This window comes from Chlorocebus sabaeus, chromosome X (assembly GCF_047675955.1).
Source record: "Chlorocebus sabaeus isolate Y175 chromosome X, mChlSab1.0.hap1, whole genome shotgun sequence".
In the NCBI taxonomy this organism is placed as follows: domain Eukaryota; kingdom Metazoa; phylum Chordata; class Mammalia; order Primates; family Cercopithecidae; genus Chlorocebus; species Chlorocebus sabaeus.
The window spans coordinates 132,949,370-132,972,342 of NC_132933.1; the positions used below are offsets into that span (position 1 = coordinate 132,949,370).

Genomic DNA, 22,973 nt, shown 5'->3' on the forward strand with positions numbered 1-22,973 from the left:
AGCATGTGACGGGCCCAGTTGCTCCACATCGTTGCCAACTCTTATTATTAATCTCTCACTTTATCCTGATTCAATTTCCTTATTTAAATAAGAAAAATATTTTATCATTTTATCTTAGAAATTCAATTTATAAAAATTGACCTCATTATATATTATGTTTTTATATAAACTTTTAATATCAAGTCAGGGTAGTTTCCACAGAAATGTGAAAGAAATGAAACATGATGCGATCATAAGTCAAAGGATGTAGTGATTTCTCACCTGTGAAGTTTTCCCTCAAAAAATTGTATGCAGCCTCTTTGTCTGTGTTTGCTCACTGGTGTATCCCCACTGCCCTGAGCTCAGTTCATGTTTGTTGAATGAATGGATGAAGAGTTTCCAAAGGAGTAGACAAGACAGAGGATACCTAAATTGTAATGCATTTAGATTTAGGTTACTATTCCCTGATGCCTTAGGATCTTTCACAAGCAAGTCTAACACTTGGGGATTCTGTCTAGCCTCTAGGACCCATCTGTTCTCTACAGGTGCTCCTTAACTTATGATAGGGCAACATCCCGATAACCCACTGTAAAGTAAAAAAATTGTAAGTCAAACCATTGTAAGTTGAGGATGGTCTGGATTTGCTTCCATTTCTTACCCGTTTCTTACTCTAATGTCTCCATGTTTTCTCCCAACACACTATTTCTGCCTTTTCTAACTGTAGTTACTAAGTTTCCTGCAATGTAAATGAGTTGTTTTATTATAGAAGTATGGAGTGTGTTTGATAAAGTAGCTTAAAAATAGTATCAGTGGACTTGAAGAGGACATCAAACTGCCAAGAATTTCTTTTATTTTTTATTTTTTAACAAGGAGTTGGAAGGACAGTCTGTCGTTTAAGCTGGGCAGGTTACGGGAAAACATCAGTTTTTATTCTTGCTATTGCAACAGTCATAATCTATACTGAAGTAGAGTACACTTTATAAAGATATTATATTCATATAGTCAACACGTATTTATATATTGATTTCTTTGTTCTAGTTACTGTTCTAAGGACTGGGGATATAATGAAAAACTATATACAAACCTTTGTCTTCATGTTACTTATAATTTAATGGTAGAAGAAAGAAAAGAAATACATGTCAGTGGAGTGATAGGTGAAAATAAGGCAGAAGAGGAAATTTAATAGCAAAGAGTGACATGTGTGATATGGTTTTATTTAGGGTGGTCATGGAGTACACTTACGACTTTTTTTATTTTATTTTATTTTTTGAGACAGAGTCTCGCTCTGTCACCCAGGCTGGAGTGCAGTGGCGCGATCTCGGCTCACTGCAAGCTCCGCCTCCCGGGTTCAGGCCATTCTCCTGCCTCAGCCTCCGGAGTAGCTGGGACTACAGGCACCCGCCACCGCGCCCGGCTAATTTTCTGCATTTTTTTTAGTAGAGACGGGGTTTCACCGTGGTCTCGATCTCCTGACCTTGTGATCCGCCCGCCTCGGCCTCCCAAAGTGCTGGGATCACAGGCGTGAGCCACCGCGCCCGGCCTCGACTTTTTAAAAAATGTAGCTGGGTTGTGAATTAAGTAAGGGAGTTAGCCATAGGGTTATTTGAGAGGATAGTATTTCAAGAGAGGGAACAGCAAAAGCAAAGACCTTAAGACAGGTGCATGCCTGCTTTTGTTTAAGGAATAGAAAGGGGGACAGTGGGGTTGTGACAGGGTAGTAAAGGGAGAGAGTTAGTAGATGAGGCCAGTCACGAACGACTTTGAAGAACTGAAGGACATGAAGACTTTGTATTTTATTCTGGATGAAGTTAGAAAACATTTTGGGTTGTAACCAGAGAAGAGACATAATCTCACTTAAATTTTAAAAGGATCACTCTGGTTGCTGGGTGGAGAATGGACTGTAAGAGCTAGAGAAAAAAAGTATTTCCTTCTTAAGTAATAAAAAAAGATTAGAGGTAGGAAATCTACATGATAGGGTCGACACGGTAGAGTGGACGCATCAGGGAACCAGGCTGCTTAGATCTTCTTCCTCTCATATCCTCTGTGTGTAGCATCTGCCTCATGATCCAATATGGGTATCTGTGCTTTAGCCATCATGTCCTCATTCTAGCCTTTCCTTTAAAGACTTCTTGAAATTTACACATGATAACTTGTCCAAAATTTAGTCCCATGGCTATGCCTAGCTGCAGGGCAGCTGGGAAATAGATTCTTTAATCTGAGCATTCATTTGCCTGGTCAAAAATCAAGTATCAAAGGATTTAATTTTTATATTGTGACAAAATATACATATCCTAAATTTACCATTTTAACCATTTTTAAGTGTAAAATTCATTGACATTGAGTATATTCACTTGTACAATCATCACCAGGTGTTTGTATCCACTTGCAGAACTTTTTCATCTTCACAAACAGTAACTCTGTTTCCGTTGAATAATAACTCCTCATGCTCTCCTGGCTGCAGCCCCTGGTAACTTCTATTCTTTCTGTCTATATGAATTTGCCTATTGTGGGTATCTAAGTAGAATCAGACAATATTTGTCCTTTTGTCTCTGGCTTCTTTCACTTAGCATAGTGTTTTCAGGGTCAATCCATGTTGTATCATGTGTCAGAATTTCATTCCTTTTTTAAAAAAATTTATTCTCTTTTAAGGCTGAATAATACTCCATTGTATGGCTGTACTACATTTTGTTTATCTGTTTTTCTGTTTGTGGACATTTGTATTGCTTTCACCCTTTGGCTATTGTAAATAGTGCTGTTATGAACATTGGTATTGTCATCTTTTTGGTTATAGCCATCCTAGTTAGTGTAAAGTGGTATCTCATTGTATTTTTAATTTGCATTTCTCTGATGACTAATGATGTTGAGCATCTTTCCATGTGCTTATTGGCCATTGGTATTTTTTGGAGAAATTTCTATTCAAATCCTTTGCCTATTTTAAAATCAAAGTCTTTTTATTGTTGAGGTGTAGGAGTTCTTTGTATATTCTGGATATAGCTCCCTTATCAGATATATGCTTTGCAAAGAGAATTTTAAAAAATCCATTGCTTTGTTTGTAGAAGTAGTCATATACACTAATGGTAATCATTTGGAAAAATATAATAAAGTATAAAATCAAAAATATAAGGCATTCCTGATTTTACCAGTCAGAGATGACCACTGTTAATATTTAGTACATTTCTTGTCATTTATTTTTTTCTGGGCACATATGTGTATATTTTAAATAGTTGAAATTATCCTCATTACACAGCTTTGCACTTTACTCTTTTGACCTATTGTCGTCAGCGTTTTGACAAAACATAGGCCTTTTTAACATTTAAAAAAACACTGAGTGTCTATTTCATGTCAGATTCTGGGATCAGAACTGGGACCACAAAATGAATCATCCGCAGTGCTTCCTCTGAAGGAATAGCAACTTGTTCTGTTAAACAGACAGGTACACCAGTAGTTACAAATACGGAGTGATAGGTGTTAAGACCCAAAAATGCTACATGCGCACATACCAGGGAGCACCTAGTTCACCTCAGAAGGGTTTAGGAAACTCTTCCTTGAAGAGATATAAATGGATCTAAATCTTTAAGTTAATCAAAGTAGAAGGAAATGGTCACAGAAGGAACTGCACATGCAAAGGTGTAGAAGCAGGAGAGACTGCTGGGTGCCGGGAACTACATGAGCTTCAGTATTCCCGGCTGGGCGCGGTGGCTCACGCCTGTAATCCCAGCACTTTGGGAGGCCACGGTGGATGGATCACTTGAGGTCAGGAGTTCAAGACCAGCCTGGCCAACATGGTGAAACCCCGTCTCTACTAAAAATCAAAAAAATTAGCGGGGCATGATGGCACGTGCCTGTAATCCTGGCTGCTCGGGAGGCTGAGGCAGGAGAATTGCTTGAACTTAGGAGGTGGAGTTTGCAGTAAGCCAAGATTGCGCCACTGCACTCCAGCCTAGGCAACAGAGCAAGACTCTGTCTCAAAAACAAGCAAACAAAAATCCTAAGGCTCAGTATGCCTGTTGGGGAGATTGGAGCAAGGTAGCAAGGGCCAGAGCAGAAAGGGCCATGGGGTCACGATGAGGAGTGTGGAAGTTATCTTGTTGCCAGTGGGGAATCCATGGGAAAGACTGAAGGTGGGCCTGTGGAAGACACAGGAAGGGGCTGAGAAGCATTGTGGAGAGATGCAGGGTGTGACACGGAGAGGAACCCCCAAGGGCTGTGGAAATGAGGCTTTGGAGATCAGAGGAAGAGTCCAGGGAAGGACCTCCTTCCCAGATAGGGCTGCCTGAGAAGAGCCCTTTGTGGCCTCAGGACCTCATGATGACGGGAGAGAGGAGGCTGTCGTTCCCTGCTGTGGCCCTGCAGTATCAGAGGCCTCAGCTCTGCCAGTGAGGGGACCCTGAGCCAGTCATACACCTTGCCTCTGATGAATGGGCTGGGTCATGAGCCATTGGTGCTTCCACCAGTAAGAGCCTGTTAGCAAGAAGGGGAGGGGGGCAGTGCTGCCAAAGGTTCTAGAGCAGTAATTATCTTTACATAAAACACACATTTCACATATGGTTTCGGGGGTTACAGCCCCCAGGAAGCCTATCCTTAGACCCCAGATTGAGAACCCTGGTTCAAGGAATGTTTTTCCCCATTGCTAACCTCCAACTTAGGTAAATAACATTTGTTGGAAAATGAGGCAAAATGACGGGTTTAGGCCTAATGACTATCATTTGTAATTTTAGTAGTGATAGATCATTGAGATTTAATTTATGTGCTACTTTAATTGTTTCTGAAGGGGCTTTTTAAAATTATTCTTGTTTATTTGTTGGAAAAAAAGTTATACTAATAAAATATTCTTTTTTTCTCTCTTTCCTTATTAGGGAAGATCAGAGTTCCAGTTTTTCAAAGGTAAAGAATGTTCATACTGATGGATTCCAAAAACCCATGCATTTTGTAAAATCAAATTTTAAAAAATGTATTGAAAAACCTTACATGGTAAGATCACAGTTCTAAAATTTTCGTTTTTATAATTTCTTCTTCTCCAATACATCGGAATGTACAGGGATCACCAATACTTTTCACGTTTGTAACTGTTCATTAAGTATATGTTATAAGATTCCGTTGATACGTAAAGTTATTATGACAGAAGAAATGGTCATTTCTTACTTGATTTAGTAGCATTTTATTGGATTCATTAAATAAAGCTAATAAATCTAGCTTTCTTAAGATTTTCTGGGGGGCCAGGTGCAGTGGCTCATGCTTGTAATCCTAGCACTTTGGGAGGCCAAGGCAGGAGGATTTCTTGGGCCCAGGAGTTCAAGAGCAGCCTGGGCAACGTGGCTAGACCTCATCTCTACAAAAAAAATAATAATAATAAAAAAATTTCAAAAAAGATTTTTTGGGAACAACTCTTAAGCTCTCTTGGAACATATTTATTAAGGCATAATTTACATACCATAAAATTCACCCATTTTAGGTGTACAATTTAATGATTTTTAGTAAATTAACCAAAGCGTGCAACCATTACCGTAGTCTACTTTTAGAATATTTTCATTACCCAGTATGAGCCCTCATGCCTGTTTCGTTACTCCCCTTTGCCACCCCCAGCCAACACTAATCTACTTTCTGTCTTAAAGATTTGCCTTTATATAGAGCAGCTCACAAAATGGCAGCTAGCTTCCATAAGAACAGGCAAGTAATGGCGAGAAAGATGGAAGCCAGAGTTGGTAACCTAATTTCACAAGTAAAATCTCATCCTTTACCATATTCTTTTTGCAAGAAGCAGCTTCCTAGGTCCTGCCCACATTCAAAGGGAGGAATAATTGGTTGGATCACTGGGAGCCATGTCAGCAGTTGCCTAGTACAGTCCTTCCTCTGGCCAGACTCCACAGAAAGTGGAAATAATAGAAGGTGATAAGACTGTTGATCTTGGAAAAAGGAAACCATCTTGAGAATGGGCCCCATCTTTTCTGTTTCCACCGGCTAAAAATGTAATCTATTCTGTTTCCACCAGAGGATTTTGGTTCCTCATAGTTACAGACTTACTAATGTAGTTCTTTCTCTTATTTCTGATACTTTTCTAGCCATGGCAAGAGCATCACCTCAAATCAATTACCTGAGTCAGGAATACCTGCCTCCTACAATGTTGAGGATTTGTATTCTTAGGCAGTAGGAACCCTTTAGCAACTCCTGATAGTGATGGGTTCATTTCTCTCCTAGGTGCCTGAATAAATGCTAGATATATCCTCGATTTTCTCAAACTCACTCATTATGTTATACACGAGTATGTTTTATACTTGTTACAGTCATAAATGATCCTGGCTCCTCACAAACTGGCATGGATCATGGTAGTCAAGGTCGAGGATCAAGTTAGCATGGGTCAAGGAGGAGATATGTATGTGCTCTACGGCTAAGCTCCCTGCTCCCTGCTTTGTGTTCTTAATCCTGTACATTTAAAATGTGTTTTCTAATGGTAAACAAGCTTTTAAAATAAACTTTAAAGTCTATTAACCCACACTACTTCTTTTTTTTCATGCAGAATTATACTACGCAGAGAAAAGACATAATTACTCACAAACCATTTCAGGTTGAGGGAAATCGCCGAAACACGAGAGTAAGACCTTTCAAGGTATTGAGTGTTGTTTTCCATTTAATTCCAGCTTTGGTTTTATGCTTTGGACATAATGTTTTAGTGTTAGTAAATCAAGAGCTGTTTTGTAATATGATTTCAAATGGTAGCTATAAACTAGTATTTCTGGACATTTGTAGTTAACTGTAATCAATTTATTGATGACCCCTTTCCTTAGGACTTGATTTTCAATTTTTTTTTTTTTACCAGTAGAATCCTTTTTCAAATATTACATGGAAACACAAATACATAAAACAGATGCAGGTGGATTGGCTCTGGGTGGGGAGACAGGCAAGACTGCAGACCCTCCCTTTAAGCCAGAACCTTTACCTCTAAGATACACGTGCAGAGCTGTAGAGCTTTCTCCAAGAATCACAGATTGAAAAGCCCTGCCATGGACACACAACCCTTAGAGGTGTTCTGGATCATCACAGGAAGATTCTGGTGCAGGTACCTTTGTTAAAGCATATTTTATCACACTCTAATTATTGGTACATCTGTATCTGATATGAATGATAATTTTTAATCAACCAGTATGTTTGATTATCCAGAACACCTCATCCCCCAAATATATGGAGTTAGAATTATAATACAAAATATTATATTTCTTTTTTTTTTTTTTGAGACGGAGTCTCCCTCTGTCATCCAGGCTGGAGTGCAGTGGCGTGATCTCGGCTCACTGCAACCTCTGCCTCCCGGATTCAAGCTATTCTCCTGCCTCAGCCTCCCAAGTAGCTGGAATTACAGGCACGCGCCACCATGCCCAGCTAATTTTTGTATTTTTAGTAGAGACAGGGTTTCATCATGTTGGCCAGGCTGGTCTCGAGCACCTGACCTCAAGTGATCACCCACCTTGGCCTCCCAAAGTGCTGGGATTACAGGCTTGAACCACTGCACCCGGCCCATATTTCTGTCTCCTTGCTCACAAAAGTTGAGGTGCTTTTAAAATCAATTTTGACAGTTTCTTGCCTGTAATAGGTACTTTATTCATATTTTTCACTCATATTGTCTCCCTCCCCTAAATAAAGGAAAGAATTTGAGCTTTTTGTGTAAAAGTGGCAGGCAGGCTTGATAGAGTAGTTAGCTCATTAGGAGGAAGTTAGTATGAACAGAAAAGTAGTAGAAACTATCTAAAATTATGGACTAGAAGGTTAGTTGAGTGAGATCTATTAATATTGGCTTCTTGAGAGTCAAAATTTATAGATGTTGAAAGATTTTATTCAACGAGAGTAACATAATTTGTAGGCATTGAATAGATTACATTTTTAGCCAGTGGTTTGTATATCTAAGAACATGTGTGACACGAAGTTTTTAAAAATAATTACAGTCATAGAATATATACGTGTTTTATGCCATCTTTTGATCTCTTGAGTAATGGGGCATCACATCAACTGAAAATGTGATGTCTGCATAACTTATAGACAATATAGATGGGCTTTCAGATCTAAGTGCTTCCTACATGTTCTGATTGGTCAGATATAGTTGATTATAGTATTTTTCCAAAAGCATCATAAGATTTATTTTCTGTTACCTTTTTTCTTTAAGGGAAGATACTTTAAAATAAATTCATAGAAAAATGTTTTCAAGATATATATAACTTTACCTCTTGAGCAATCATTTAAAGTTATATAATGTTACATGAATGCTTAGAAGTGTACAATTCTTTGTAGTAAAATAGTGGGAAGAAATAATCCTTCCTAAGAAAAGGAAATATTTTGCTTGGGTACTGTAGCTCACACCTGTAATCCCAACACTTTGGGTGGATCACTTGAGCTCAGGAGTTCGAGAAGAGCCTGGGCAACATGGCAAAACCCCGTCTCTACAAAAAACACAAAAATTAGCTGGGCATAGTGGTGTGCACCTGTAGTCCCAGCTACTCAGGAGGCTGGGGTGGGAAGATCGCTTCAGCCTGGGAGGCAGAGGTTGCAGTGAGCCGAGATTGTGCCACTGCCCTCAGGCCTGGGCGACACAGCGAAGAGACCCTGTTCCAAAAGGAAAAAAAAAAAAAGGAAATATTTTGCTATAATTTACTTTTTACATGAATTGGACTAGTTCAAAGCGACATAGTAATCATCTTAGAGGACATGTAGAAATGGATTGCGTCAGTCTCAAGATTAGCTCTGATGTGTCAGGTTTGTGCAGATAGTCTTAACATTAGTGTCTCATTATAATTCTGTTTTACCTGAAATTTTCTGTAGCCCGAAGAAAATAATTGAAAAATAGGCCTGGCATAAATTTTTTTTTGTAAAATTATGTGCTTCATTATGTCTGACATACCCATTTCTGAAATAATTGTGAAAAGAGGAATCTGCTTGGTTTTGTTAACTATTCCACTGTAATACATCATTTGTGCATTTGTTTTCCCAATATGGCTCATAATCTGTTTCCTCTTATTAAGTACTCTGAGGATGGAAGTTAGATAAAATCAACCAAACACTAAATTTCAAAAAGAATAAAATCTATTTCTTTGGCCAAGTCTTTGAAAATTATTACAGAGCCATTGTACTTATTCTATTTAGATGCCTATATATTAGGCCATAATTTTAAAGCCATGGTTCAGTCTAGCATACATTTTGGCTTTCACTAAATTAGTAGCTTAATATTTTTGATGTTATGGGTCTTGCTGCAGCCAGTTCTCCCCTTTCACAACTTCGTAACTGTCTTCTTGTTAAGAAGCAACAGCAGCTCGAGTAACAACAACTCACCTAAGACCTAATCTCTTTTCCTCCTGGCATTGCTTTAGTTGCTGGTTAATCTGAACTTTATTATCAAAGGGAAACAAATAGTGTTTAAAGAGGGTTGTTATTTAATGCAGCCATTGTAGTGTTTGTAAACAATTTTATTGACTTCTTTAGAGGTTAATAGTGTATTCAACCTTATAATAGTTTATTTAGGAGTTATTATTGTTTAGCTCTTCATGTTGAGGAAATCTTGACTCATATCTGGCCGGGCATGGTGGCTCACGCCTGTAATCCCAGCACTTTGGGAGGCTGAGGCGGGCAAATCACTTGAGGTCAGGAGTTCGAGATCAGCCTGGCCAACTTAGTAAAACCCTGTATCTACTAAAAATACAAAAATGAGCTGGGCGCAATGGCATGTACCTGTAGTCCCAAGTACTCTGGAGGCTGAGGCAGGAGAATCGCTTGAACCCAGGAGGCAGAGGTTGCAGTGAGCCCAGATTGCACTACTGTACTTCAGCCTGGTTGACAGAGGGAAACTCTATCTCAAAAAAAAAAAAAAAAAAAAAAAAAAAAATCTAGATTCATATCTGTAAAGGTGTATAAATATTTATTCAGACCCTAACTTTCTATAAACGAAATGTGCTTTTGTTTGCTTTTGTAATTTTGGCTTCTGTTTTCAGCCTTAATCATTTACAAATAGTAAACTCTTTCCCTGAAACATTCTAAAAGGGGCCACTATTAGTTTCATCCCATTTGATTGGACCCTGGTCATGTAGTAGTTGGAATGTGACTCAGGGATGTTTTTTATTAAAAACAAAGAAAGAATTTGATTTAAAGACAAAACTCTTCCCATGCAACTTTGTGATGAAACATTTACATGTAACTAGGTTGTCTTTTCCTTTTTACTTGAGAAAATTGAGAAGATAAGAACAAATTAGCAGATAATAAAGTTTATGTATCAATCTTCTGAGTAAAATTCTGATTTTATTTTTAAAAAACACATTTGGGAATAAATTTAGTATGCAACGGCTGCTATTTTAAAGATATAGAATGTATAGCTTTTATTCTGACACTTGTACCTGCCTAATAAATGAGCACTGGTTGAGTTCTTAGCTCTTGAGTGGTAAGGCAAATGGAAGAATAAGACTTCCTGCTTGTGCCATTCAAATTAAATGCTCTTTTGTGCTTTTCAAGCATGGAGAGCCCTTTTCCTGGATCTTGGTAGACTCCTATTGGCAAAATCAGAAGGAGTAGCTGCGTCTCTAGTGCTCAGACCCAGCATCTCTACTCATTTTCAGCCCCTGAAGGAAAAGAGGTGGATCTGTTTAGTCTTTGTACCTTGCATATGATATTAGGTATGAATTTTGTTAAATAAGCTCAGAACAGTTTTATAGTTTACTATGCCTGAGAGAGGACGCTGGATCACCAAAGTCTTTCTTTCTCTACCATATTTCTGTCTACTTCTTGGAATTAGATCTTCCAATATTCAAGTTATGCTGAACTGATCTTGTTAAAACTTTCATTCAGCCCAGGGTTTTTCTTCGTATGGCTTCAAGTTTATTTTCTATAGGAGAATTTAATTGAATGATTTTGGGGAAGAAATCGCTTTCATAGTCAAGAACTTAATGCAGCTTCTTCCAGTAAGTTGGCAAGTAGCTAAGTTTTTAAGATTTAGCAGGGCAGAGATAGACTCCATCTATGAACCTTTGTGCCACTGCTCCCATCTGTTTTAGATTATTCTAGGAGGATGCTTGGAAATGTGGGGAGACACGAGCAGTGTGTGATATGGGAAAGTGAGGGAGGGAGATTTGGAGAAGTGTTTGGGAAGGTTTGGAGAGGACTGGTTCACGACTGACAAAACTGAGGACTGTTTTCCTCTTCCACCCCCAGCAGTAAATTAACAAGGGACCATTTCTCTTATCAACCACATGAGAAACACACAAACATCCGTTGTCCTCTTATGTCTAATGTAGTGCTGCACAATATATGCACGTTAGGAAATGTTCTTTTTAAGTAATCGGTCTTTTGTAGTAAAGAAAGATTTGTTTGAAGGTATTAACAGGAATAAAGTTAAAATATTTTTTGATTCTTAAATAGATACTGATACTTAATATCTTTCCCTCTCATTGGGATTTGATATATTTCACTATGAATCAGAAGAATAATTTTAGTTCATTGGAGGTTCTGAACATTTTATTTTGTTAGCTTGATAAATTTCAAGAATTAATTTCAAATTCTTTTCTTTTTTTATTTTTTTGTAGAGACAGGGTCTCGCTCTGTTGCCCAGGCTGGTCTTGAACTCCTGGCCTCAAGCAGTCCTCCTACCTGTCTCCCAAAGTGCTGGGATTGTAGGTGTGAGCCACTGTGCCTGCCCTCAAAATCTTTTAACTTAACAGTTTTCAAAATTTGGTTTGATATAGGTTTGGTTGTTGTCGTTTTGTTTTTTTGAGACAAGGTCTTGCTCCGTCACCCAGGCTGGAGAGTGGTTGCACAATCACAGCTTACTGTAGCCTCTACCTCCAAGACTCAAGCTATCTCACACCTCAGCCTCCTGAGTAGCTGGGACTACAGGCATGAGCCACCATGCCCAGCTAAGAATAAAAATTAAAAATATATATTAATATATAAAATGAGCTAGGAAGCCAGCTTGAGAGAAACATACTTTGTCACCATCATGAACTCTTTCTGTTTTAATATCTATAAGGCCTAGAATCCAGACAGCTCCAAGTATCAGACAGTTTTTCATCTGTTTTTTGTTTTGTTTTGTTTAAGACAGGGTCTTACTCTGCCACCCAGGCTGGAGTGCAGTGGCGCTCTTTTGTGCTTTTCAAGCATAGAGAGCAGTGACTCGCTACAACCTCCGCCTCCCAGGTTCAAGCAATTCTCCTGCCTTACCCTCCTGAGTAGCTAGGATTACAGGCGCCTGCCACCACACCTGGCTAATTTTTGTATTTTTAGTAGAGACAGGGTTTCACCATGCCAGGCTGGTCTCGAACTCCTGACCTCAAGCAATCAGCTTGAGGAGTTCTGCCTCGGTCTCCCAAAGTGCTGGCATTACAGGCGTGAGCTACTGCACCCAGCCACCCACTCATCTGTTTACTAATAAAGTAGACTTGGAAAGTGTAGTTTTAACATTTAATTCCTTTTTTTCCTTCACAGAGCAACTTTAGAGGTGGCAGATGCCAGCCCAATTATAAATCAGGCCTGGTACAGAAGAGCTTGTACATTCAGGCTAAGTATCAGCGTTTACGGTTCACTGGCCCAAGGGGATTTATCACTCATAAATTCAGAGAAAGATTAATGAGAAAAAAGAAGGTTAGTTGAATTATAATGATTTAAAAATGTTTAGTGATATTTAAACTCCTAAATTATCTATGTTCATTAGATAAATTGGTTTTTCATTTAATTTTAAGAAACAACCTGGGTTTTTAAATGTTCTTGTCGCATGATAGTTGAATAAGAACCTCAGGGAGGTAATGGTAATACAGTTGTGAGACTGCGTAACCTTAAAATGCTTTTAGGCATCATGCCTCAAATACTTTGCATATGTTAGCTGTTTGAACTTTTGACTTTAGAATTTCTGTTGTATGGTTAATCTTTGAAATGGAAACTCAGGTAAAGGCTTTTAATTGATGTATTTTAGTCTTACACAATTATCTGAGTGAATTATCTGAGTGCCAAAAAAAATTTGAATATATACAAAGGGTGCGTAATTGCAAAATACACTAACTCTTTCTTTTCCCCATTCATGTATTTTTTTGTTGTGGTAAAATATGTATAATACAGAATTTGCCATTTTAACCATTTTTAAGTAGCATTAAGTACATACAGTTCAGTGACTCTAATTTCATTCAGAGTGCTATGCAATCATCACCATTATATGCTCTTTTTCAATATGTTTTTAATCGACAAGTAAAAATTACATCTATTTATGGTGTTCAACATGATGTTTTGATATATGTATACATTATGGAATGGCTAAATCAAGCAAATACCTATTACTTCACATACTTATTTTTTTGTGTTGAGAACACTTAAAATATACTCTCTTAGCAATTTTCAAGTGTACAATATATTGTAATTAACTGTAGTCACCATGATGTATAATACATCTTTTGAATGTATTCCTTCTGCGTAACTGAAATTTTGTGTTGATGCTTTGACCAACTTCTTCCCAATCCCTCCAGCCTCTGGTAACCACAATTTTGCTCTGTTTCTATGAGTTTGACTTTTTTTTTTTTGATTCCACATATAGGTGAGATTATGTGGTATTTGTGTACCTGGCTTATTTCACTTAACATAGTATCCTTCAGATTAATCCATGTTGTCATAAATGACAGGATTTCCTTCTTTTTAAGGCTGAATGGTATTCCATTGTATATATATACATTTTCTTTATCCATTCAGCCGTTGATAGATACTGAGGTTGATTCCATTATGCTAATGCTTAATGTGTTTATTCCTAACTCCCCAAACTTGTTAATAACTCTTCTTTAAATTTTTTAAGTTTTTACTTTTTGGGACAGAGTTTTGCTCTTATTCCCCAGACCGGAGTGCAATGGCACGATCTCAGCTCAGTGCAACCTCCGCCTCCTGGGTTCAAGTGATTCTCCTGCCTCAGCCTCCCAAGTCGCTGCAATTACAGGCACCTGCCACTATGCCTGGCTAATTTTTGTATTTTTATTAGAGACGGGGTTTGTCCATGTTGGCCAGGCTGGTCTCGAGCTGCTGACCTCAGGTGATCCACCCTCCTCGGCCTCCCAAAGTGCTGGGATTACAGGCGTGAGCCAACATGCCAGGCCGATAACTCTTAATGTTAATAAAAAGTTTCTTTACTTGGTAATTGGAATTGCATACTCTTTTAGTTGTGGATTGATTTTCTTTGAATGAACCATGTTAGTATTTGAAAAATCAGCATAAGGCCAGGAGTGGTGGTTCACACCTGTAGTCCCAGCACTTTGGGAGGCCGAGGAGAGAGGATCGCTTGAGCCCAGGAGTTCGAGACCAGCCTGGGCAACATAGCAAGACCCTACCTCTAGAAAAAAAAAAAAGATAAATAAACTGGGCATGGTGGTATGTGCCTGTAGTCCCAGCTACTTGGAAGGCCGAGGTGGAAGGACCACTTGAGCCTAGGAGGTCAGGGCTGCAGTGAGCTGTGATCACACCACTGTACTCCAGCCTGGGTGTAAAAGAAAAAAAAAAAAAGCAGGGGGGCGGGGGGGGAGAGAGAGAGAGAGTGAGAGAGAGAATGCAGCATAAATATGCCATAAAATTAACTTCTACAAAATAATTATATTTTAAATGAGAATTGCTGGGTATACTGGTACATGCCTGTAGTCCCAGCGACTTGAGAGGCTGAGACGGAAGGATAGCTCGAGCCCAGGAGTTCAATGCTAGCCTGGGCAACATAGCAAGACCCCCAATTTTTTAAAAAAAAGAACAGGAAGAGAAAAAAGGAGATGAGAACAGTAGCATTATATCAGTAAATGAGGCATGTTTGTCAATTCATAGGCTCATTTTTGCTCATGATTTGAGGCTAATATTTTCTTCTGAGAAATGTATGTATCTCTGGTATTGCTATTGAATAGCCCAACTGTGGTTTTATAACTTATTATCATAAATGTGTTCTTAAATACTTACACTTATGAAGCCTTTACACTGAGCTTGCTTAATGATTTTAGTAAATCTTAACACTTTTCAAAAGATGAATGAGTAGAATGAAGTTGGCAACTTATTTATGTTTTAGAGTTAAATAGAATATCTTATGTTACACACATACACCTCCAGCTTTAACTGAGTACCTTAGAAGATTTCTAATTTCACCATGTATGTCACTCATGGTTTTAGGAAAGCCATCTCTTTATTTATTTATTTTTGAGATGGAGTTTCACTCTTGTTGCCCAGGCTGGAGTACAATGGCACCATCTCAGTTCACTGCAACCTCTGCCTCCTGGGTTCCAGTGATTCTCCTGCCTCAGCCTCTTGAGTAGCTGGGATTACAGGTGCCTGCCACCACGCCCAGCTAATTTTTGTATTTTTAGTAGAGACGGGGTTTCACCATATTGGCCAGGCTGGTCTCGAACCCCTGACCTCATGTGATCCACCTGCCTCGACCTCCCAAAGTGCTGGCATTACAGACATGAGCCACTGCGCCCAGCCCCATCTCTTTTTTTTTTTTTTTTTTTTTTTTGAGATGGAGTCTCGCTCTGTCGCCCAGGCTGGAGTGCAGTGGCCGAATCTCAGCTCACTGCAAGCTCCGCCTCCCGGGTTTATGCCATTCTCCTGCCTCAGCCTCCCCAGTAGCTGGGACTACAGGTGCCCGCCACCGCGCCTGGCTAGTTTTTTTGTATTTTTTAGTAGAGATGGGGTTTCACCGTGTTAGCCAGGATGGTCTCAATCTCCTGACCTCGTGATCCACCCGTCTCGGCCTCCCAAAGTGCTGGGATTACAGGCTTGAGCCACCGCGCCCGGCCCCCATCTCTTTTTTTAAAGTGTCGATGGAATCATTTTCCTATCTTGTGTATCTCCCCACCGTCAGGCTGTGCCAGGGCTTAGGTAGAGATGCTGCTTCTCTTCCTGCCTGGTGTGGCAAGTTTCTTTGCAGCAGACGTTTCAGGTATTTGTCCCCAGTCACAGATGGCAGCCTGACTGTTTTCAGGGGAGCTAGTCATTGATTCTCACTCAAGGAAAATGACTGCGGCAGGCCTTCTCTTCAGTTTCAAGGTTGGGTGTCTGGTACATGGTGACTGTTTTCTTTTAGCTCTGTGCTAAACTTGGAGTTTTAGCTTGACTCTAGTTTTGCTCCATCTTTTTCAGTGACTTGGGGCTGCTGAGTGCTTACCTGACTCCTGGCTTCAGCTTATCGTTTCTATATATCATGAATCTTGCTCCATTTTGTTATGCTTTTCTTTGCCTCAGTTTGCCCAATTCCTGCTGACCACCCCATTCTTCCAGACTACATTGCTCACCAGCCCCGCTTCACAGCAAATAGAAATCAGAAATCAGGCCTTCATCACAGGACATAAGAAGTATATCCTAGAAGAAGCTACAGGCTGCTACGGGTTTCCAATCTTTAGGCCTAGGCTGTTTGTATCATCTAAAATGTAGCAGTTATAGTTAGGGTTCAGTGCTGGTCACAGCCTAACCTTCCTGTTGCCCTTCACTGCCGTCTGGCTGCATTAGCAGTGTCTCAACACACTGAATTTTTTTTTTTAATTAGTATCTACTATTCTTTCAGTGTCTACTACCTGTTTTTCTTAAGCCCACCCTTCTGGATGCTGCTTCATATATCTTTCTATTGCAGCCACTTTGACATGGAGTTTTCCAATCTGACTACTCTCAGTGCCTGCAAGCAAGCCAGAGCCAGAATTTTTATAGATTTGTGTTTGAATAAAGCCCAGCTCTACGAGTACAGCATCAACTCAGTTACCTTACTATTAACACCCTACTCAACAGCTGGGCTCCATCTCCTAACCTTTAGAGAAAGGAATGAGGCATTGAAGCTGTTCTGTTTGTGCCAGGGTCTGAAGTAAGATACATGAGACTAACTTGGCCTTTCAGCTGTCCGAGTAGTATTGTGTACTCTGAAATCCCATTCCATGTGTATAAACTGATGGCTTAGACCTATTAGTCCATTTTATCTGAGGCCTTTGTGCCCTCAAAAAAAGAATGAAGGTCTGGAGACTCTGGTTTCTTCCAGTGTTGCTTTCCCTTTCCCTTAAATTAGGGACATTTTTGCTCAAGTAGGGTTCCTGGGTGTGAGGTACCATTTATATGACTCTTCATCCCAAGCTTTAGCATCAGAGGGAACTTTGAAGGTTCTTCCTTAGAGGGAAATCTTAGTCTGAGCAGCATCTCTGCACTGCTTTGGCTTTTTGCCCCGCTAGAAAGTTCATTCTTTTGGCAGTTATTAGACCACCACCTAGACTCATTAAGGATGCATCATTAATTAATCTAAGTGCCCTGGAACCTTCTTGAGTCTGAAATTGGATGTGAACCTACTTATTCCCATATACCTTAAAGTCCACCAGGAAGATTTAGACATCTTGCCTGGACTCCTCACTCCCCTGCCATATTGAAATGCTTGGGTGATCACTCATGGCTGGGAGGTCTTGCATTTCCTCATCTGTACAGTCTGGTGATTGTGCCATCCTATGCCATGCACTTCCTATCTCCAACAAAAAGCAGCTTTGGGGAGTGGTGGTGGTGGTGGGGATCATAGATGTGCTCCTAATACATCTTCTGCTTCCACTTACCAGAATGATGGTGGCTTCCCTAAACTGCATTGCTCTCCAGCTGCCTACAAAGTAGTCATATTCCCAAGCAGTAGTAGATAAGTACAGAATGGAAATTCTTCCTCATTCATCTGTACTTGTCATATTCCATTGTGGCACCCTAAGTCCCTTTTACTGTGTTTACTTTCTCTTGGATTCTGTGCTTGGGCTGGAAGATGAAGGGGTGGGAGGAATGTCTATTACTACCTGGAATAAGGCTTGTCTTTAATCCACTAGCATTCAGAAGTACCCCCAGGAAGCATCCTCTGCTCATCATAGGAAGTTTTCAGAAACTCTTGAGAGTCTGATTATATACTAGATTGGAACAAAGAAGCTAGTAAGAATTAATGAAGTCACCTCTGGGAACATTGCCTCTGAAAAACTGTAAGTAATAGTGCATTTGGTCAGGAAGGCAAGGAGTTCCAAGGCAGTGGAGATCCAAGGAGCATTCTCCAGCAGCCCTCAGGTGCTGCGGTGCTTACCAGAGCTCTGCCCATGGATAGGAAAGGAAGAGAGAAGAAGGCATAATGACAGTGCAGGAAGGAAGTTAGAGACTGGAATTCGTGGTTTTGGGGGTTGAAAGAAACCTTAAAAGTCACGGAGTATGAAGATAGAACAGGAACCAAGATCAGCTGAATCAACAGAAATCTAGTATACACTTACCAGGTCCTTGAGCTGAAGTGTGCCAGGGTGCAAAGGAAGTGTTGTATAAGGGCATCATCGCTTTCAAGCGCTTAGGATCTGGAGTCTTCAGTTTCACTACCTACCTCTCTGCCTTCTCTGTCTTATTTGGTTTTGTCTTCCTCCGTGCATTCCTTTAAAATGTAAGCATTTCCTAGTGTGATGTGATATTATTCTCTTTTCTTAATCCTCCTTCTTGTCTTGATTGCCCTTACCTCCTCCCAAGATTTCAGCCATCAGACATCTATTGATGTCTTCAACCCTGACTACTATACAGACCTCCAGATTGTCAGCTGCCTCCCAGACACCCTCACATGGATGTCCTAAAAGCACCTCAAATTTAGCATGTTTAAAATCAAACTTGCAGCTGGGCGTGGTGGCTCACACCTGTAATCCCAGCACTTTGGGAGGCTGAGGTAGGCGGATCACCTGAGCTCAGGAGTTCGAGACCAGCCTGGCCAACATGGTGAAACCCCATCTCTACTAAAAAAATACAAAAACTTAGCTGGGCGTGGTGGTGCACACTTGTAATCCCAGCTTCTCAGGAGGCTGAGGCACGAGATTTACTTGAACCCAGGAGGTGAAGGTAGCAGTGAGACAAGATCACATCACAGGACTCCAGCCTGGGTGACAGAGCGAGACTCTGTCTCAAAAAAAAAAAAATAAAAAAAAATAAATAAATCAAACTTGCACTGAAACATGCTGCAGCATGAAAGACTCTTAAAAATATGATGCTAAGTGACAGAAGCCAGACACAAAAGACCATATATTGTATGATTCAATTTATATGAAATGTCCAAAATGGGCAAATCTATAGGGACAGAAAGTAAATTAGTGGTTGCCAGCGACTCGGGGGTGAGGGGAAAATTGAGAGCAGGTATGGGTTATTGCTGATGGGTATGGGATTTCTTTTTAGGGTAAGAAAAATATTCTAAAGCTGATTGTGGTGATTGATGGTTACACAACTCTGTGAATATACTAAAAGGCTACTGAATTAAACACTTGAAATGGGTGAACTGTATAGTCTATGGATTACATCTCAGTAAAGCTGTTAAAAATTGTATCAGACTTGCTGTCCTCCCCCAACCACTCATTTTCCCTCAGGTCCCCTAGCGCTCGAAGCTAGCCAAGCCAAGTTAGAAACATGTCCTACTAATTCTCCCAGTTCTCCTTCCAACTTTAATGGTTTCAAGTCTTCTCATTTCCATCACTCATTCATTACTCCATTTGATTCATTCATTTTAATGGCTGCATATTATTCCACTCTATGGATATATTAATTATTTATTTCAGTGCTCTTCAACCTTTTTGCTCCATATTCTAAAGTTTTGAAAAGTTATCTACCTTCTTGCACATTTGTAGGTTATCTAATATTTTGATCATAAATTATTGTATAGGATACAATTTATGGCATATTATAAACACTGACAGTCTTAAAACTGTTACATTATATTTTTAAATCTCTTTGGAGGAACCTACATACCACAGGAATTCGATAACTAATACTATCAATTTTTTTTAAATACACAAATTCTTTTAACAGTGAGAAATCTTACATTGTTCCTTTTTTGCCTTGAATTTGGACTTCATTCCACTTCCTCCATATAATTTTTTTTTTTTTTTTGAGATAGGGTCTCACCCTGTCACCCAGGCTGGAATGCAGTGGCACAATCTCGGCTCACTGCAACCTCTACCTCCTGGTTTCAAGTGATTCTCCTGCTTCAGCCTCCCAAGTAGCTGGGACTACAGGCACGTGCCACAATGCCTGGCTAAGTTTTTATATCTTTTGGTAGAGATGGGGTTTCACCATGTTGGCCAGGCTGGTCTCGAACCCCTGACCTCTAGTGATCTGCCCGCCTCGGCCTCCCAAAGTGCTGGGATTACAGGCATGAGCTGCTGCGCCTGGCCCCTCCATAGAATTTTATCTTTAAAAGTGTTTTGTTGATCACCAAATCTATTTGGTGCGTAATGTTATTAGATTTCTGTGACTATTAAGTGTTAAATATTTCCTCTGGATTGAATTAATAGTACAGTTGATCAAAATGCCATAAATATATTATGTTTTGTTCAGTATTGATGAAACAAAAGAAATTTTATTGCAAATGCATTTTTTCAGTTAGTTTATGTATTCATAGATACTGTTGCTAGTAGAATAATAGAGTATTCAAGTATTCCATTGTTTTTATAGATATAAGTGCTGAGAAGCCCTATTTATATGATTATATAGATGGGAATTAAGGAACTTCTATTTGTAGGAATGCCACTCAGTTCTTTGGACTCACTCTGAATTTTAGGCCAAACAAATCACGTGCTGATCTATCATCAAAAAGTATTTTGAATGTTCTATCACTGATAGCTTGATTTTGTCATCCTTCAATTTTATTAAACAAAGGGCAAAGAATTGGGAACCATCTGACTTGCAGAAGTATGCTATTTATTGCTAGTTGGTAATGTTGGTTCCCTTTCTTGACACCAAACCAGTGTTTCAAATTACTTTCCTGGAGGTCTGCAGGTGATGCACAATACTGAGATTCAAAGTGAGAAGAAGGTGTATCTTTCTCATGTAAGGTGGGAGGTGAGGAGCTAGCCTTAACCAATTGCGCAGGCAGGATAATTTTAGAATGTGAACATTGGGAATTTAATGATCTAGAAATTAATTCTCTAAAACTATCTGTACTCACATACTCCTTGAAAACTCTTCATATACTCCTAAGGGTACACATACCCCAGTTCAACCTTTGCCGACTTACTTAACCAAGCCTCTAGTGATGACTTTGGGATAGCTTCCAAGTTTCTGTTATTTTCAGTAATACCACCTGGTCACATGGACATTTTGGTACCTTTCCATATTGCCCCTTTTACTGATTTATGGTTTCACCAGCAGTACGTGAAAGGCCTGTTTACCTACACCCTAGTTGGCGCTATACATGATCAGTCTTTGTTTTCAGTTGTCAGCCTAATAACAGAAAGTAGTTCTCATTTGCCTTTCTTTGATTATTACTGGCGCAAGCATCTTTTTTATGTGACCATTGGCCACTTGTATTTCTTTCCTCCGTTTCCTGATTTCTATACTTTGTCAGTACTTTGGGGGTGGTACTTTTTCTTATTGATTTGTAAGAGCTCTTGATCTACTGAGGGTATTAACCTGTCATACATTTTGCTGGTGTTTGTCAGCTGTTTATACTGGATTTTATATTACAGAACTTTTAGATGTTCATGAATCTGTTTGTCCCATATGGCTTCTAGATTTCATCTCATGCTTATGCTTATAAAAATTCTTTACTGATTTATAAAATTTATAAAAATTCTTTCCTTTAAGTGGTTTATGGTTAACTTTTTTTTTTTTTTTCTTTTTTTGGAGACTGAGTCTCACTTTTGTCCCCAGGCTGGAGTGCAATGGTGTGATCTTGGCTCACTGCAACCTCTACCTCCCGGGTTCAAGCGATTCTCCTGCCTCAGCCTCCAGAGTAGCTGGATTACAGGTGTGCGCCACCATGCCCGGCTAATTTTTGTATTTTTAGCAGAGACGGGGTTTCACCGTGTTGGCCAGGCTGGTCTCAAACTCCTGACCTCAGGTGATCCGCCCGCCTTGGCCTCCCAAAGTGCTAGGATTACAGGCGTTAGCCACCGTGCCTGGCCTATGGTTAACTTTTAAACAAATTAATATTTAATCCATTTAGAATTTATTATTCATTTTATTATTTTTATTATTTATTTATTTATTTCAAGACGGAGTTTCGCTCTGTTGCCCAGACTGGAGTGCAATGGCGTGATCTTGGCTCACTGCAACCTCCACCTCCTGGGTTCAAGTGATTCTCCTGCCTCAGCCTCCCGAGTAACTGGGATTACAGACACCCACTACCATGCCCAGCTAATTTTTTAATATTTAGTAGAGATGGGGTTTCACCATGTTGGCCAGGCTGATCTCGAACTCCTGACCTCAGGTGATCTGCCTGTCTTGACCTCCCAAAGTGCTGGGATTTATTAGGCATGAGCTACCATGCCTGGCCTATTTTTTATTTTTTTGAGACGGCGTCTCACTCTGGCGTCCAGGCTGGAGTGCAGTGGCATGACCTTAGCTCACTGCAGCCTCTGCCTCCCAGGTTCATGCGATCCTCCTATTTCAGCCTCCCGAGTAGCTGGGACTACAGGTATGTGCCACCCTCCTGGCTAATTTTTGTGTTTTTGGTGGAGACAGGGTTTTACCATGTTGACCAGGCTGGTCTTGAACTCCTGACGTCAAGTGATCTGCCTGTCTGGGCCTCTGGAATTTATTTTATTTTTATGATATACTGTAAAATCAGGATCTAACTTTTTTCCCCAATAAATAGTTTTTTAAAACGGTTTATTGAAAATTTGTCATTTCCCTGCTAATTGAAAATGCTGCTTTTACTATATTCTGCATTCTTATGTATCCCTGATCTGTTTTTGGAAGCTTTGGAGTCTTCTAGCTTGTTTCCTTGCTGCTTGTGATATTCTTATTTAGTCTCTTCAATCACAGTCATTGTCCTGAAACACAGATCGTATCATACCCCTCTTGCACAAACACCTTCCAAGTATTTTATTGCCTGCAAGAAAAGAGACCAAACTTGTTAGCCAGGTCTAAGTCTAAGCTGTCTTACTAGCTGCATTTCCCCATGGACTCTCTGCTTTTTGGAGCATACTGTATTTTCATCTATTTGTACCTTTTTTCCTACTGTTCTCTTAGCTAGAAATAGCCTCCTGAGTCCCATTCTTTTCTTATTAAACCCTACT

General features: G+C 39.7%; 1 protein-coding gene across 9 annotated transcripts in view; it reads left to right on the top strand.

The window, feature by feature from the left end:
• The window catches only part of BCLAF3 (BCLAF1 and THRAP3 family member 3), a 75,057-nt gene that overhangs the window by 43,979 nt on the left and 8,105 nt on the right, over positions 1-22,973 (top strand). For 8 of the 9 annotated variants that reach the window (XR_012092063.1, XR_012092062.1, XR_012092064.1 and 5 more), the window contains 3 exons: positions 4,836-4,950; positions 6,494-6,583; positions 12,424-12,579. Coding sequence is in view for 6 of the 9 variants with exons in the window: in XM_037986387.2 (XP_037842315.1) it covers positions 4,836-4,950; positions 6,494-6,583; positions 12,424-12,579 (361 nt within the window). In the remaining 3 variants the exon portion in view is untranslated. The remainder of the gene's footprint in view (positions 1-4,835; positions 4,951-6,493; positions 6,584-12,423; positions 12,580-22,973) is intronic. The other variant, XM_007991237.3, reaches the window with a different exon arrangement.